This window comes from Acyrthosiphon pisum, chromosome X (assembly GCF_005508785.2).
Source record: "Acyrthosiphon pisum isolate AL4f chromosome X, pea_aphid_22Mar2018_4r6ur, whole genome shotgun sequence".
In the NCBI taxonomy this organism is placed as follows: Eukaryota; Metazoa; Arthropoda; class Insecta; order Hemiptera; family Aphididae; genus Acyrthosiphon; species Acyrthosiphon pisum.
Genome location: NC_042493.1, coordinates 90,356,935 through 90,377,000, shown reverse-complemented (window position 1 = coordinate 90,377,000; position 20,066 = coordinate 90,356,935). Strand labels below are relative to the sequence as shown.

General features: G+C 30.7%; 1 protein-coding gene across 1 annotated transcript in view; it reads right to left on the bottom strand.

Annotated features, from left to right (window-relative positions):
* The window catches only part of LOC100570201 (irregular chiasm C-roughest protein), a 254,376-nt gene that overhangs the window by 55,596 nt on the left and 178,714 nt on the right, over positions 1-20,066 (bottom strand). The window contains exons 5-8 of the mRNA XM_029491102.1: positions 18,157-18,409; positions 9,309-9,436; positions 7,704-7,985; positions 616-757 (exon numbers count right to left, since the gene is read on the bottom strand). Coding sequence (XP_029346962.1) covers positions 616-757; positions 7,704-7,985; positions 9,309-9,436; positions 18,157-18,409 — 805 coding nt within the window. The remainder of the gene's footprint in view (positions 1-615; positions 758-7,703; positions 7,986-9,308; positions 9,437-18,156; positions 18,410-20,066) is intronic.

Below are 20,066 nucleotides of genomic sequence, written 5' to 3'. Positions count from 1 at the left end.
AAAAAAAATTAGTTCGAAACGCACCTATAGTAACTAGTAAGGAGTTTTGTGTAGGCAATATTTAGTCTTATGCTCTATAATATTATGCATATATTTTATAGGCTAAACTATATTATATTATTTAAATATTTTATAGACTAAATTGTTCAATTTTCAAACGTCTTAATTTACTTTGCATCATACGAACAACTTTTTCAATTTGTTTATATAAAAAAAAGTGTAATAATTATCAACTGTATTTATTATTTATTATTTATTATTTATTTATTAATTTATTAATTATTTATTAATTTACTGTAATTATTAAAATTTTTTTATATTTTGAAAGTAAAATATTGATAAATCTATATGACTACCAATTGTATACAATTTAAAAATTGTTGTTAATATAGCAAGACAAGGGATTCAAATAGGTTTTCAAAATGTAATGAATTGTGAAAATAGTTCTTTTTTGCCAGGAAAAACTGTTCGTTTCGAGTACCATGTATGAACATGTAAAACATGTATGAATGTAATGTAACGTGTGAATTTTTTCCAAAAACTCTCGTATTATATGACACACTTTTTTCTAAATTTTTTATTCAACTCGGTACCAGAATCTAGTTTGTATCTTACTTTTTGGCACCAGCACGATCATCATCGTGTCGGATCCGTATTCGTTGTGCGCCGTACAGTTGTAGGTTCCGAAATGTTCTTGTACTGATTTCCTGATGATCAGTGTGCTCTTCACACCGTCATCGATCGGGTCTTCCAGTGCCTGTAAATGTATAATTATAATTATTATAATACCGTTGTCATTATCGATGTCGTATACGTATATTTATATAACATTACACTGTCTCTACATTATGTGATCGTGTCACATACGGTTAGATACCTATATACAAATCCGTAAAATAGTGCTGCCTAGGCAAAACCCCTTAGGTTTGGTGATCGGGTATTTATTACAGACTAGAAATGAAGAATTAAGTATTAATAGAAACTAGAAAGAGGATATCATGATATATAGGAGTAACTAAAATTTATAGTAGGTAAAACAGTAGGTTTTTTAAAAACATGCGTTCTACTGTGGCAAAATCCTATTTATCAAATTCAATTTCAATTCGTTCCAATAAAATAATATGTTACATAGGTGTACAATTCAATTTATCGCTGTAACAACTATATTATCAATTTTAAAGTTCATTTTTTATATATATATATTATTTACACACCATTACAGCTCCTAGGTACATAACATAGGTAGTTTTATAAAAATAAGACAGACTCGGCAAAAACGTTAGACGAACCGAAAAGACACGATAGGATAATAAGTGATAATAATCAAGTTGATTTCACATTTTTGTTATATTTTATTCGCGCTCTCGGAGAAACTATTATGCGGGACCAAAAAAAATAATATATATATATGCCTACCTATCAAAAGTTTGACCCTACACAGGCATTAGGCACACACGGGGAGATTTCCGTGATTTCCGGATGAAACGCAGGCGAGACACACGGTGGGCAAAACTATATGTATAACATGATCTGTTGTCTGTTCTCATAAATACTCCTCGCGTGTACGTTATTATATTTGGTTTTGGAATCTGTTCAAAACGCGCAGACGAAAATATGTGCCGTATACTGTTTATTAAATTATATATAGGAACGCGCATTAAATACACAAACATATAATAGATATACAGGGTATAACACGAAGACATAGCAATTTAGGTAATTTTTGTTCTAATCAATCATTTTTTTCATTTTTTTACAGTCGCTTGCACTACATGCGTAATGCATATTACATTTATATTTTTATTTTAAATACTGAAAATAAAAATCTTAAATCTGGTATACATTTTTTTTGAAAAATTCAAAATAGCCAATATTTGCAAATCTGGTTTTTAGAACAATGTTTATTTTAAAAATATTTATCTAAGTCATGTGATCTATTTTTTATAACTTTTTGAAATCTCATTATTTTTGTGTAAAGTTGACCAAATCGTAAAAAAACATTTTAATAATTTAATTAAAAAATTATAAACTTTTTTAAAAATATTTTATGAGAATTTTTAAATAGGTACACCTACTTATTAAAATCTTAATATTATGTTTTTAAAAATGTATATTACTTTTCAAATTGATGATGCTTACTTCAAAAAAATTAAACATTTTGAAAACATAAAAAATAAACCACTTGATTTGGATAAAATATGATTTTAAAATTAAAAGTTTTCTAAAAACCAAATTGGCTATTTTGAAGTTTTCAAAAAAATATTTAAATCAGATTTTAAAAATAAAAATGTGTTATTATACGTGGAAAGTTATTTAATCTACACCCTATACATATTTGTGTACAAATGATTTACACGCCGACGGTCGATCTCGTTTTCGGTATGCATTTTTATTATTATTATTATTATTATTATTATTAAGATGATTATCGTCGTACATGGTTCCCGGCTATAACGATAATTATTTTAGACGGTACCTAGTTTTTTTACGCACATTTAAGACACGGGAGACTCCAAAGGCGACGTCAAAGGGTATCTACTACATGTGCGTAATACATATTAGAATACGCGCCTATATATATATATATATATATAGAGTAGACGGTCGTCGAAACGTGATTTTATTTATACATATTTTTTTTACTTTAAATCCATCGTCATCGCACATACTTTTAGTTTTAGGGGTAACGCATATATACATAGACGTAATATATGGGTGGAATCAGCGGGGGGGGGGGGTTAGCAGTTCCCCAGACATTTTTAGTAGGGCAAGGATATCTAATAAATCTACTCTAATTTATTGTATATTACAACAAAATTGTATGTTCTATTTAAGGATTGTGCTTGAGCTTGACTATTATTTTTCTGAGTACGTTCGTCATAGATTTTATGTAATTACGACATAGTTATATTACTCATCAGCCAAAGTCGATTACCAAATCTATGTCTAGTATTTTAGACGATAATTTATTAGGTATTAAGTACACATACACTAAACCGCAATAAAGGTTATAAGAATATTACAATTATTGTAGATTACAATAAATAACACAATACTAGTATACCTACTCATATCTTTGTTATATAAAATAAACTCGGCTATACAGTTTAATTTTAAACGTTTTTAAGCATTTTGCATATTTTGCATATTTTGCATATTCATTTTTTTTAATAAAATGTAATAAATATTCTCAGCTTTATACAAACATTATAATATTAAGCATAAGATCAGATCCATAACTTAGAGAATAATTGTAATAAATATTATAAAATAGTATGAACACTATGAACACAAGAATACCTAGACAATAAGCATGATAATAATAACACCTATATGAACTAATTATAAAATATTATGTTGTAGGTGATAATGTATTGTTATTTGTTAATGTTATTATACTTAAGACTGTTTATATTTTCATTGTACCAATTTGTTATTTTTATGTAGTAATTACTTTTTATATTAGCTTAAATCTATTGAAACTTTGTTTTTGAAGTAGAATCATTTTGTTTTAACGTGTAGGTATCTACCATATAATTATTATGTAGTAACAAAACAATAAGAATAAAGGATATTAATCACTGAATAAATTGTCGTGTATACATTTTTTACCTAAACGATTTTTACGCTCGAAAGACTTTTCAGTCGAAACGACGTGGTAAATTTCACGGTTAAAATATAAGTAATTAGGTACCTATAATAGCAGTTGGCTTACTATTCGTCCCGATATTACGTTACCACTTACCGCATGTTACATAATAATAATAATAATAATTCGACATTGTTATTCGCACTCGAATTTATATGAACACCCTTACCAAATCAGTATTATTATTATAGTTATAATTATGTTGAAACACAATTAAAACAATGTTTGAACGCTGCAGTTTATATTATATTATATTATTTATAAAATTAGAATAGACGAAAGCGGTTGGTCGTATGCAGACCTAACGCCGTCTCCTCTTGCAGGAGAGGGCGTGGAATGCCGATAATTGGCGTCCCGTCCCGTCCCTCAACAATTATTACATCACTCATAATAATATATACATCACAATAATAATATTATATTATACATTATACACGCACGACCTCCGCTGACTGATTGCGCGCATTATTATGATTTATATTATAATAATAAAGCGATCGTTGTTATTTCGTTGTATAATAACAACAGCAGCAACAACAACAAAGTAACATGTCATTATACAATCGGTCCTTTGAAGCGTTTTATTATTACAATAATGTTCATTTCGTCGTCGATATCGTAAGAGCGACGTCAAAAACGACGAAAACAACGCCCACGCAAAAGCACGTGGTTTGTTGGCGTTTAAACGTGAAACCATTATTATAATAATTCGCTGTGTGTTGACAGCCGCCGTGAATGCCATACCCATAATATATTTTGGGCGCCTATTATACAGAGTGATTCGTCGAGCACGATGTTCACCAACCATTTTTTCCCATGAATTTATTCGAATTCTGATTTTTCGAATTCATGAACATAATGATATTATATAAGTAGATAATATTAAAGACCACAACATATTATAATATTTCAAGATCTTTAGATTTATTGTACTACTTGAGAAGATTAGGTAGGGATCACTTCTGCGGTGATACAAACTTCTGTATATTATATAGGTAAAAATCAACCCAGATAATTAGTGTGGATACCTACCTAACAGGTATTTATGAGTTATGACTTAGATATATAACCAGTTAGCCGTTTATTACACTATGTACCAATGTATGCATCGACATATATAGTCTAGAGTCTATATATATACATATACACATTATATGTATATAGACACTTGGATTAATGTGTGTATGGGCTGTTTCTGCATCATTCCGGAACAAAAAAAAAAAAACGTACACTTCGATAACACTAAAAAACCGCGTATTTCTTCGTTTTAGTCAAACCGCGTTTTTATGTATTTTTTTTTCCCCCATTTTACGATCATATGCGAATTTCAAATTCATATAACGCTCCGGCGTGGTTATTTGAACGTTTCGTCTTGCAAATGGCCTTTTCCCTTGTTTTTTTCATACCAAACGTGCAGTATATATAATAAATAATAATATATCACACCATCAGTGATCTCAACAAATGGTTCGACCTAAAGCATCGGCAGAGTACAGTGTGCTTTTTAGGCGTTAAGGTACTTATCTTTTCTTATATTTCGGGGCTAAAATTGCAGATTTTCGGTTCGATACTCAAACAATATTATAATATTAATAAGGACGAACTCCTAAGTGGATTTCGCGTGACGAACACTATATATAATAATAATATATAAGGAGATTATTTTAAAGGTAAAACACTCTAATGTAGGTACTCGGCAAGTTTTTGGAATTATTTTTTTGACGAAATTTAAAACTTTTAATTTAAAAATTAAATAAAATTGTTAAAAATTTAACATTTTTGAAAAAGAAAAAATATTTTTTACTTTTTGTCATAGTCGTAACTCTTTTTAATTGTATTTAATGACAGTATAATAGGTACATTTTTAATTTCTAAGCAAAATACTTTATTGATATTTTAACATAAAAATGGAATCTTAAAGATAATTAGTTTTAAATGTTAACTGATTAAATTTTAGATGAGCTGAGTGAAATGGCTTGCCTATAATGGCACCTCACACATGCAAAATTTTGATCCACTATTCCGCTAATCTACATTTTAAATAATTATTACTAATTAACTATTCTTTTGAATTTCGATTTTTATGTATAAGTACCTGTATTTTCAAAAACATTTTCTGCATAGAAATATTAAATTAAAAATGCATGCTATCATTAAAAAAAATATATATATATATAGAAAGTTCAAAGTTATAATAATACAATTAATTTTTTTTTTAATGTTCTGTAATGATTTCGAATCTACTAAAAAAAATGTTTAAACAACAATATTGTAGGCAACAAAATAAGTATTTTACCTTTAAAACAATCACTCTGGAGTCAATCTGCAAATATATATCTATCATAACGTGTTCGTCGAGTTTCTGACGATAATTATAACGGTATGAAAATTGATTATTTAGAAAAATATCAAAAATTATAACTGTCATCTGGTGACTGGTATAATAGTGGTATTATAATAGTTGTCGAAATCCTTTAGCTGCATTCTACACTTACATTGAAGGGTCACGGTCTTAGTAAAAGTGATCGATCGGGAAAATAATAAAAGGGGCACGAAACAAACATAAATAAACAACAGAAATGTAATAGAAAGCCAAAAACCCTTGTACCGAAGGCGATTAACATTGATAATCGATCTGTGTAATCAGCTTAAACTGATTTGTGGAAATGTAATGTAAACAATCGATTATTGATACTACTGCACTTTTAATAAACCGAGAAATTCTACGGGACTGACGAAATTAAAAACTTTTTTTCTTTCGCAATAAATCGTATACAATTACAACAATGGAAGCGAACATTTGAAGGTAAGTAGATAAGTCCTTATATTTAAATAAATAGAATAAATATTCTCTTATTGAAAATATTAGAAAACGGGTACGATGAAAACAGTTATAGATACTTATATATATTTATATTTTAAAGGGGTAGGTAGCTACTCAAAATAATTTAAAATATATTTAAATGTCAATAATTCAAAATATTGGTCCCGTGTCCGCAATTGTGGATTGATGCATGATTACGAACACTTATTGAAAATTCATTAAAACATTTTTGTTCTACATTATGTTTTAAAACAGATTATCCTACTAACAATTATGTGGTATTATACGTGCTTAATTTTTTTTTTAAATGTTGCATATTAATATGCTTTAAAAACATTTTAGTATTTGACACTTCGTTCATAAAATATTATATAGTCGCGAGATAGATCTATAGCCCATCTACTTAGCAATAAATATAACAAGCCAATAATAATAAAAGTAAATAACATATCTTGCGAAAGTGCAACAGAATTCGAGCGGTGACAATTGTATTTTTAATAGTATTATAATCGTAAGTAAGTATGCCTATGCTTTATGCAGGGCCATAGACGCGGTGGGGTGGTTAGGGTGTTCAAACCCTCCTTACAACATGGAAAGTATATAAAAGTATTTACAAACATTTAAACCTACTAAAATATTTTAGAGTATTTTTTGTATCATATTATAAATGAGTATTATTTATTTTAGGTTTTCACATTTCTTTAATATTTAAAGTAAAATGAATAAAACAAAATAGAGAAAAATTGATTCCAATTATAGAATGAATTTTACCACGTGGATACCAAGAAATTCCTCTCAGGGGTAGTAATGATTTTTGCAGTTCATTTAATTTTAAAAGTAACTTGATCATTTTATCAAAATACAATTTTTATGACTGTATTGTGCGTTACTTTATTTTTTAGCTTCAAATCATAATAAAAATAATTTTAAGGTAATTTTAAAATATAAGGCAAAATATATTTTTAGTATTTAAAGTCACACCTTAAGTCAGACACAAGATATAAAACGTATTTGAACCCACAAATTCAAAATGAAATATTAAATATAACCTAACCTAACCTACTGGCTTTATGCGTTACGTTTCGTAATTTTTTCCCACCACATATTTTGTAAAATTTCTATAGGTACGAACCTATTGCATTGCATAAATAATATTTTTTACTCACGTGATTCGCGTATATTATAAGTTATAAAATTAGAGCGTCTCTTACTACTAATCGAGGTACTCACTGAATAATAGTTCTGATCCTTGTTATTGCCAATTCGAACCCTGTGGTAAGTCCAAATTATCTCGTCAGCGACAGGAACGGACGTGGCGACGCACTCGAGTCGAACAGTTTCGGACAGAGAGCCGTACTGGACCTGAGGGCTGTTGATGACCGGCTTGCCCCTCATGGACACGGTAGCCTCGGCGTTCACCTCGCCAAACCTTGATGTGGTGGCCTTGCAGTGGTATCGGCCGACGGTTATATTCGTCACCTGCACCGTCAAGTTGCCGGTCACACTCACCACCTGCAGACAAACCACAGACGTTGTAAGTACATTTTAATATTATTTGACACTATTTAATATGCCTAATACCAACACCTATCGTAATATAACACATGAATCTCGTGTCACGATGTTCGATCACGCGACAATCTCTGAATTCACTAAACCGATTTTAACAGAATTCTGCAAATGTCCCCTTTTCAGGATAGTTATTATCTCGACAAGTGGCCCTTTTTTATTTCAAATTTAAGAACTTTTTATAGGACAAAAACACGAAAAAAATAAAATTATTTCTGTTTATATAAATGGTTGTATATTATATATTACTATTAAAATTATTAGAAGAAATATGGCGTAAACATTTTTTTTTCAAATATATTTATTAAAAATACAAATCTTTGGCCCGGACTACGTCGGGCGGGACAGCTAATATAATATATAATATAGGGTTACGAGTGTGGAACACCGTGGAGATGTATTTTTATGGGAAGACGAGACGAATGTATAAATATACCATCATATCGCAGAACTCGGAAAGTTCATTTGAAATATGAACCAATATAGCAGTTGTAGCACATAATATACAACAATAACATCGAACTAATAAAGTTCATGAACTTGTTTTGTTTAAGTTCATAAATAAATGCATTTATAAGTTAGTTTTTTAGTTTTTACGATAACTTCCTATAGTTTTACCTCGTATTAATGATTCTATAGAAATTGAATGTCGTATTAAATAAGTTAGCAACATATTATATTATTTAAATAACAAGACAGTATTTATATTTCAAATTATTTAATCATTATAAATTATAATTGAGAAGTCATTGCGGTGATTTGTTATTTTAAAATAAAATTAACTTCCAAAAAAAGTTTAAAGTTTCATTTATTAAATACGAACAAAATTCAAATTAAGTTGATGCAAGCAAATATGAAGTTAATTCATTTTTGTTCATACATTTTTAACTTTTAACGATGAATGAGTTCATTTTAAGTTCTAAAATAACTATGTTTATATAGGTTTCAGTAGGCATTTTAAAATAATAATTATATACAAATGATTAATGCTTTTTGTTCTAGAATATGATGTACTGTAGGTCACCGAACCTTACGTCTGAGAGTGACCCTTACCACCCTTAGTCCGGACTTGGTTTTGACTGATATGCTGTGAGAGGGATTAAAAAATCATTTAAATTATGATAAAAATATTCACCATCATGCGCAGTGATTAAAAATTTTCCAAAATAATTAGTATAATTGACAAATACTACCCGAGGGCTAACAGGTGTAATGGCCCATATCTAAAATAATAATAGTTTAGAAGCTAAATAATTTAACACTCACTCTTTTTGTTCTCTCGAACGTCCACTCGATGGTCGGTGGCGGATTACTGTCCACGTCACACATGATCGTCACATAACTTCCATTATCCCCTTGGACGTTTTTCGGTCGATTTTTGAACTGAGGTTTATCTGTGTGGTAAAAATACAATATAAATTAATTTTGGAACCGTATATTATGATGAGGTGTATTTTACGGTGTAAGACTTAAGCCTGTAGGGACATGTATATATTATATTATACATATATATATATATATCAATCGGTAATATTATAATGAGAGAAATGGGGAAAAGTGACACAGAGCATACAACGTGATTAATGATAATACTGACAGTTTCGGGCGCACAAGAACTGCTAGTGTATACTTATGGTCATTTAATAGAGAGATGTTAAATTTTTTCTTCGGAAAAACCTATATTTATTATAATATAAATACAAAAAATTAGGCATTAAGCGTCTTTGTCGAGGTACAAGCAACTCTCATAACTATTGTTGCTCATCGAATTTTTAAATATTCTAAGACAGGCGAAATCATTAAAAATACGTATTATTCATTTATTTTTTATTATTTTGTAGATATTTTCTGAAAGAGCATAAAATATAATAATACAATATTGTTATGCTTTAAAACATTTGTTAGGCGTTTTTAATTTTAAATATTGTTCTGAATATAGTTATATGATATTTGATTTTTTTAAAACTATAGAATATAAAGAAATATTATAATATTATCAGAGGTAGTTTTTTTGAATAAATAGTAAGTATTCAAGTGCTCAGGCTATTCAGGTAAAATTGTATAGAAATATTATATATACGTAACAACCTCGTGAACGAGACGCAGTTAATAAAATAACCTCGTTCCGAAAGCTTTTATAAAAACTTAAGTATCAACGTCATAAATTAGGACAATGTAGGTACTATACTGCGATGCTGCAGCCTTACACATGTGACTGCAAGTGCTGGTACAAATACCAATATTCGGAAAACTTTCAAAATTATTTTTTAACGAGTACGCAATATAATATATGGATGGATTAGCATTGCTAAAGCTGATAGATTTTTGATATTAGTACCTTAGGTGAAGATGATCATCATCCATGACGCTATTCAAAATTCACGTTCCTGTATGACCCATGTGTTACTATCCTATGACGTACATGAAGTTGCCCCCTCCCTTCCAACTTAACGCATACAATTGTATAAATTAATTATAGATAATTTCAATTGTTTAAAGTTACGTCATTATATTATTGACTTGGTAGCCAAGGGGGGTGAATTTAGAGAACTGTTAACAACAATTGTTTGCAATAATTTTGAATTTTTCCACATTAAGTTGGATGGGATGGGGCTAACTTCATGTATGTGTTAACTATGGTACGCTATGTTTTATTATGGTAGTAATCATTTTTCCCGCCGCCGCACAATCGCGGCGATCACCTGTTCATTAACAATATTATTTGCTAGTGACAAATTATGTATCATTGGACAAAGATAAATATTGTATTCATGACGGAGCTGGTATAATAAATCTGAAAATTCGAGATGCATGGTCGCATGGATAGGTTTTTTTTTTCCAAAAAATGTTGTCGATCACGATGATGACTTCATATTGTTATTCGTATACGTCGTATGGTCACAGTAAAATGATATATATTATGTATATTAAAATATAAGCGTCGAAACGTTGATAATTAAATTCTTTTTATTTTCCTCCTACATATTATTATATATATATATATATGTATATATATATGTATTATACGTGTTATTATTATTATTATGTTGCAGAGGTCGTGGACGGGTACCGCACACGGATTCGGCGTCGCGTAATTAAAAACAAGTAATTAAAATGTGGATTTGATACAAAAAAAAAAAACGAAAATGTGAAAAAAAAATTGAATTGTAAAACCAGCATTGGCGAGAAACCGCTCCGGTTTCCCGCGGAGCGCGACCGACACGATGATGAGGTCTCAGACTCGCACATTTTTAATACACACGCACGCAACACTATACACGTATATGGCTGGTATACGAGTCGTCACGAAAAACGCCTGCGGGCAATGATTTAAATCACATTTGCAATTTATTATTACTATTATTTAGATTGTACTATATTATATACACATATTATTATCATAGGTGGAGGTACGCACGCCAAACAGGTGTACCTACCTACCTATATTATTGGCCATCCGTCGTAATCGTCGAGTGTCCGCGAAGCCGCGCAACGTCTTTATAATATTTTGCAATGTTCGTCAAGTTGGCACCGACACGTTATGATAATAATAATATGCTGGTACTCACAAAAAAAACCTAAAATATATATATTACAACGCTATATCCGTCATAATAATTTCATAGGAATTTACTATGGATTATGTTGTAGGGTCGTTTTCAGTTTGAGCCGGATTGAGCGACAGGGTCTTTAAATTTTTCGAATCGACAGAAACAGACATACCATTATGCAATGACACTTTTGCTGCCGCACTGGCACTGTGCAGACAATGTAAATAAAAACATTTTGTATTCATACGCCTGATGTTATTTGCAGGGCCCCCACCGCCTCTGACTTCCGAGTAGGTTTCAAATTTGGCGATAGCGTCAGAAAATTGTCCAATTTCAAAAAAAAAAAAATGTAAATAGCTGTCATTTAGACAAATCCAGGCCAGTTTTTTGGTATAGACTACCCTATATCTTTTCCGGAGGGAGATTTCATACTTTGCACTTGTGCTATTACTTTATAATAAATCCCAACGTGCCTCTCGCTCCCCTCATCATTTTGAATATATTTTTTATATACGTACACGCTCATTCAGACTAAACTAAATGAGTTTATATTATGTGCGCATGAAAAACCATTTGTTGTAATATATTTACGATATTGAGTAATATGTTAATTAATAATTATTGGAGAGTCAGTAACCTTATAGTCCACGATGTATAGTGAAAATATTTTAATTCTGTGATATATGGCTTAATATGGCCGCTCTCTTGTACCGTGGTTTGCAAAAAATAAGATTGAAGAAAACCAATTAAAATTTTTTTTTTATTTTTAAAATAAAAAGGGTTATTGACTTTCTAAATTAACACACTGCACACGCCGAGAAGGTTTATGGCACGTAATTGTCGGGTGTCCGCGACGTTGGTTTTGACAGTCTATAACAATATGTCGTTCAATCGTTCATTCACTGTCACTACACCTTATTAAGTCGTATATCGGAGTGTTCTGCCTGACCACGGCTACACTAATTTCCATTCCAATTTCATTCCATAATCCAAGCAAATTTTGACGATTTTGTGGAAACAGTTGTTTAAGCTGATATAAGTTTGAGAAAATCTGTTTTTTTCAAAATTGGATGCTTTTCTAAAATGTGAACGTATTATATATTATAATATCAAATAACGAGGTAGGTACCTATATCGTTTTTTTTTAGATAATCGGTGCATAGTGAACCGCAACGTTTGAGGGGTATTATTCCTTGCCATTTTACTCCGTTCTTCTAAATGTTTTTATAAATATTACTTTTCAACCACAATATAACAAACAATATAATTGTATTCTAGTGTTATAAATTACATAGATACAACAATATAAACTAGGTTAAAAAAATAATCGTTTATTTCAAAACTGCAAGAGTTCACTTAAAGAATTTGTGCGACGTCGCGTAAGTTTCGGCCGGTCGTTTGTCGAGCTTAATAGCTAATTGGATCGCGCTGAACGACGAAGTCTATAAAATAATATTATTATTCTACACATTTAATACAAATGGTGATTTTGTAAAAATAAGTTTTTTGAGTAGTTGAAAATAATGTAGTCCTTGTAAGCATATTGAAAATCTCTAAAAATCAGAATCAGAATAAATGAATTAAGTAGGTATAATAAAAGAGAGGTTCGAGCGTATCACGGTAGATGAATCACTCTGTATATATTATTGTAGTCGGCCGTGTCGATAAAACAAAAACCTATTAATAATATTATATACTATAATATGCTCGATATCGCCTCAATATTGTTATGGCAGCATGTCCGGTAATTGTACTGCGACGGTGACTGGGAAATGTCACGGTTTCATGAATATATATTATTATTATTATTATTATTATTATACGGTGGGTCTTTTCCGAGGAGACGTGTGAGCGCGGTAACTCGAAAAAATTGTCATCGCTTCGTAGTCACGTTGACGTATAATAATATGTATTAAATTATACGGAAAAAAAAATAATGATATTAAAACTCATCGTCGCGACAGATCGACCGTAATCAGTATACGATTTATGAAATATATACAAATATGACTATACGGAGTGTGTCTTTTATCGTGGAAATCTGGATTTTTTTTGTTATTTGTACAACTATTATATTGGTATAAACCCCCCGAGTTTACAATCTACAATTGGGTCAAATATTGTGCGTTGGAATAACCGGTATATACCGAGCGGTGTGCGATAGCCGATGAGAAAATCACCCCCATATACCGTATTTAGGTATATGTTAATTACACAGGACCTAACACACATTTTTGCCCGCGTCCCTCTAATCACGAGTACTTATTTATTATACATGTATGCTAGCATGGTTCGTGGAATATATATAGTCATCAAGTGTACGGATGTGCTGAGAGGCAACCTGCAACGACGGTGTCGGAATACCAAAGCAGAGCGAAATACGATGGTAAAATCTATGTACATGTAGGTTTACGTTTCGCAGGGTGGTTTTGCGATGACGAGCGCAATTCGTCGGAAAACGCCTATCCGAAGAACATGAAAATAAGAAAGTCGTCCATTTCGTGCCTATGTCTATGGCCTCTCTATACAGGTTATGGGACTCGTTAATGGCATACCTCCAAATACTTATGATATTTTTATATAACTTAAGGAGTATATCAAGAAAAAAAAACAATTGTATCATTAAAAAGAGGATAGGTCTCATTTAAAAAATAAAAAAAGAAGTTTCTATTGTAATAGGACATGTTTTATTACATTATATTGTATAAAAATCTAAGTATTTATAAATATATGATCCTAAGTATATTGAAACATTCCAAAAATTAAAATTCTTAATCATAGAAATCATAGGTGTGATCATGATAAACGAATCACTGAGCATATACCTACATCCGAAAAATTTCAGTTCGGTTTCAGATATCTAACAGGACAAAATATTATATTTTCGACACTACGATTATGTTTATTATAATTTATAATATTATACATTATATACGTTTTAAAAAAGGTCGTGGAGGGTCAAAGGTAGTTTTTTCAAATTTTCCAGTACGTATGTTATAATATATAATATACTAAATAGTTATTGAGATTCGGGACAACCCACAAAAACGACGTTAGCAGACACACACTTTATTATAAAATATTAAATTATGCTTGTATCAGAATTATTGCTGCATAAAATATTATGTGGCCACGTGTTTTTGTAATTTGCTTGAATTCTTAATCATTAAACTTCAAAAGAATTTCCTTCAGATTTAATTTCTTTCTGTTTTTATCATAATATCATATTATAGCAGAAAGAATCGTAGCGAGAACAAAACACGCAAACGCATTAAATTCACAGCCCTGCGTACCTATACGTGTTTGAAACAAACAACCCGGGTACATGTATAATGTACGCGCGCGTACAATATTATATTATATATACCATAGAACACGTATATGGTCGAACGTCGAATGAATAATATCGCGGTTTCACGCAATGCACGCACACATGATGTCCACACGGAGAGATATACGCGCGCATCTGTTTAAGCTCTGAACGTGTGTATGGATCTATAATATGCACTACACGAGACGATAAAATATTATAATATTTGTGTGACAAAAACTTCGAACAAAACAGTCGCATATCGGCCGTTTCACACGATTATAATATTCGTATAAACTGCGTGTGAGACGCATAAAATATAACAATATATGATAATATAATGGGTAGGTTTTAGTACGCATCATATCAATATATTATAATATTACGACGAATCTGCAGCACTCGTGGCGGCAACGCGAATATTTATTATTTAATATTTTAACCTACGAAAGTGTCTTAATTTATTTCGCCACACTGCGGCACCTGCAATTATGTTTGCCTTTCTATAAGCGAAAAATTACAAGTGGGTATACCTACTATTCCCACTACAATGGTTGGCCACGCGATTCGAAAAACCAATAATTGTAAGTGTGAGAGCAGCAATCGAATGGCAACTGACGCGGAAAAGACCCAGAAGAAGACCAAGAAAGCGATTGCCAGATGGGGGTGGATAAAGGTCTGGAAACCCTAGAAGTGAAGAATTGGGAAGATTGGAGAATAGCGAAGCTCCCGGAAAAAATTCTTAAATTATATTGTAATGGCAAAGAACAGCGAGAACAGAACAAATTCTCACAAAAGGTCGACTTTTATATTTTGTTAATAAAAAAAATGATCTAATATCCACCATCTATTATCAAATTACCAACATAAATAATACTTTAACTTGCAGTTTATATTATTTTTAAATTCAATTTTTTTCCCTTAGTTATTTAAGTAGATTTTATGGTATGTTTTAGAGTTTTAGGGTATTTTTACATGTTTTTCGTGCATTTTTACCAATATTACGTTAATTTGATACATATCATAATATGTATATTATACTAATTACCTAAGTATTATTTATTTGTATAACTAATAATTTTATCTTACCTAAAAACCTGGACTTATTTATAATTATTTATTTTTAAATTAAATTTTCTTCATGTATTTAAGTAGATGTTTTAATCATTTTTTAAGTTTATTGAAATTCTATCTCTAATTATTATATAATAATATAAAAAATAAAATCCCTCGAAACTTCGTTTACAAAATCCGCACAAAACGAAACGTGCGATTATAATTAAATTTTTTTTTTAAATATTCACCACGAACAAACGCGAACCCTATTCGATTTACTAAACGTAGCGAGTAAGCAGCTGTAGGTACCTAAGGATACAGAAGTCGCTGCTGCTGTCTAGAACACGTGTAAATGTCGTCATCGTTTCGAAACGCACTGCACGTGAGTACACGTGTTACATCCGTACGTGTAGTATATGTATACACCACGGCGGTCTTCTCTGTTACGTGACATTTAGATTTTATTACTTGTGTAATAATGTATACGGGAAAGGAAGAGCACGAGAATAAAAATAGTATAGAAACAGAAATAGAAATAGAAATAGAAATTCAAGAATCGAGTGTTCTCGAGCTGCAGATGACGAACTGCGATGAACCGGTAGCGAGTTGTACAAATCATAAATACATGTTATAATATAGTATTATCTGCTTTTGATTATTATAATATTTTAATATCACCCACACAAACATAATAGTTTAATACAATCATTACGCGAATACCCGTCTTCACAGTGATTCATTTTCTAAAAACGTCGTAGCGTATGTATATTTTAAAAACAAATACCAAACGGGTGTAGTGTTTTGTTTGAATTAATTTACATGCTGCTGTGTTTGAAGTTTAGATTTTGTCCATGTGACCCTGTCACTCTAATCTAATAACTTTAAACAGGTACGTTAAACATTCACGAAATTCGAACGTCGAAATTGTTGGAAAATATTATTCTTCCTCAGATTATATAGTCAAATAGAATTATATAGTGATAAGCAAAAGAGCCTGCTGTCAATAAAATGTTATAACAAATGTGCATAGGTATATTATTAAATATTAAAAAATAAAAATGTTGAGGTAATGAAATAGTGTTTGCTGTCAATATAGAATGTCTCTGTAGGTACATCAACTTCATAAACCCTGTGTCAACTGAGACAGCCAGACAGGGAACATTCTATAACTTACTAAGTATCTTATGCTAATTTTTAAAATGGAACATGAAACTAGACGTTGTCAAAAAAACTTTATTATTTTCAAGATTACCCTTATTTTTTTTCACTTTGTATTCTAGATTTAAAATTTACTGCATGACAGTTTTTTTATTTATATACTTTTAAGTTTCAAAGCTCCAAGATACAATCAGAGTTCATTTATCTGATATTTTTTTGATTAATTATTATTTTTATTTCATTATTATTAAACAAATAAATATTTATTTTTCAAAAATTCGGTCTGCGTATGAACTGGAAACCCTATTTGAAATAGCTCTCATTCAGTACAGTTTTGGTTTAGAGTAAAGTTGACCTACATAAAACTCGACCAATCCAAATATGATATAAAAATAGGTGATCTCATAAAAAAAATTGTGTTTCACATGCGCAGAGCATACAAGTAAAAAAAAATAGAATTCCAGATAAACTATTGATGGTCTATGCATATCCACATGATAGATCTCCATGTTAATATATGCAAACCAAATTCAAAAATATCCATAAAGAATTGAATTACCTATATTTTAGCGTTATCCATTTCCACGGGTACCTAGACGCGGTGTAAGCCTGGATCAAAAGGTGTCCAGGTAGGGGAAGGGTACGTCCTTTGTAGGACGGTTTCAATGGTACGAAGGTTCATGTATGCGTAAAAGGGCCTATATAGACAGTGTTGTCAGCTTAAAATTGTCTGAAGTGGACATATTTTGTATACTTTTTATAATATTATATTTCAAAAAATGTTGTACAAATTCGTGTGAAAATAGTGTGAAAACTCACTATAATTCTGAACTCTACAGTGAAACGTCTAAATATCGGACACTCCCTATCGCTGACATTTTTTCCGCTATTCAGAGGGTTTTATAGATTGTAGAAAGTTTGTAGTTGGTTCCCGAGAAAACGTCCGCTATTGGGAGGTGTCCATTAGGGAACGTTTCACTGTACGGTAATAATATGTAGGTAGGTACCTATTATAATAACACGAAGGTATAATACTCACACAATATGCTCAACGCTTTGGATTCTTCTGTTTTCTCCACTGAATTTTGCGCCTCGCACCTGACCAACGAATTGTGCAGCCTCCTGGATATGTTGAACAGCCACAGTTCGGACGTGACTTCGCTCGGCGCGTACTGATCGTTGACGAACCACCGGTAGTTCACTTCCGGTGGGTTGGCTTTCGTCAAGCACAGGAACTGCACGTCTGTCCCTTCGACCAGCTTTCTCGCGGGCCCGGCAATGGTCAGCGTTATCTGCAAAATGACAAGACGTTAAACATGAACAAGTCAAAATAAGAACACGGGCGTTGTTAATAAAATTATATATAGGTATAACTATTGATCAAAACATCGTTACACAAGTTAATTTTTTAAGCATGCCCACCCCCATTTTTACCTTTAGTATAAATCTATTTAAATTCTGATTTTTAGAATTTTTATATATAACATTTTTTAAAGTTTTTGTACTACTTAAGTGCCTGTGACGATAAAACTTCTATTATTAAAATGACTCCCTCCCCTGTTGACTATCAATGATTTAGAGGATAGTTTTATTGAAAATTTGAATACATGTCGATCAAAACTCTAATGAGTAGTTTGTGAGTTATTAAAATGTATGTACTAAAGATAATAATCCTTAAAAAATAGTTTTACAAAAATATACCCCAAATGTATTATTACTTGTAGTAATTATTGTACTTGGACGATTTTCACAAATTATTTATAATGATAAATCAATAGTAATTATCAACATTTTCATATTATCGAAGCTCCATAGCAACTTAACCCATTATCGTAGACTTATTATCCTTAGTACACAAAGTTTTATAACTCAAAAACGACTTAATCAAATTTTAATTTGGATACATCAAAAAACTCAAAAAGAATATCTGCTAAATAATTAAAAGTGAAAAAGGTTTATAAAAATACCAAAAATTAGCATTTTATTATATCATGCATAATTTAAGCGTAAAAATAGGGTGATAATGTTTAAGAAATCACCCTGTATAAGTTGCGTCAACGATGGCCGTCCAAACCCGCGTATCAATCACAGTTTTTTTGCGATCAGCTTTGCGCCTTTAAAATATAATGTAACTATATGTTACGTATAAAATAAGAGCCCACCGCAACCGTTCTTCGTCTTGTCGACGTTGGTGGCGAACTTTAAAATTAATATTGTTATAATATCCACCACAAAACACGCGTGACAAAGTGCATCGTGCAGATTATTAATCGATTTAAGTTGAAACATTTGATTTTTTTTTGTTTCGTAAAAGTTAAAATTGGATTTAATTTTATATATTGTTATTATTATTTAAACGTTGTATACAATAGTTTTCAACAGCTGCTCGACCACCACACCAACGCCAACTTTAAACCGAGTACCGGAATTCACAGATAAGCATCCGGCTAAAAAAAAGGAACAACTGAAAGTTTGTTGTTCCCGACAAATCACGAGATGTTTTTCGTCTTTGCATTTTAAAGTTGTGTAATAATTAAATATTCATCAGTTATAATAATATTTATACAAGTGCTACTAGCTAGAAATTCGATTTTTATACAAATAAAATGGTCAGAAAAATATTATTACGTTTCGAAATACGAAATTAACAATTCATGCTGCCTTCGAAAATGTAAAAAACTTAAAAATGAATACCTACCGATAAAAATAGTAATAATACATAAAAAAAATTGGATATTTTCAAAAACTTTATGTTAATACTTTTTGAGATAATTAATAATATTTTCCGTTAAAAGAATTACCTTGTACCTATAGATTCTATAGGTTAGGTTAGGATTCTATAGTGTAGAATATTATAATGTACAGCCCATATAGCATTTACATAATATATTACCTACCGATGTAGGTACGATGTTATTGATTAAACGAAAGAAATCGAAATGTGATAAA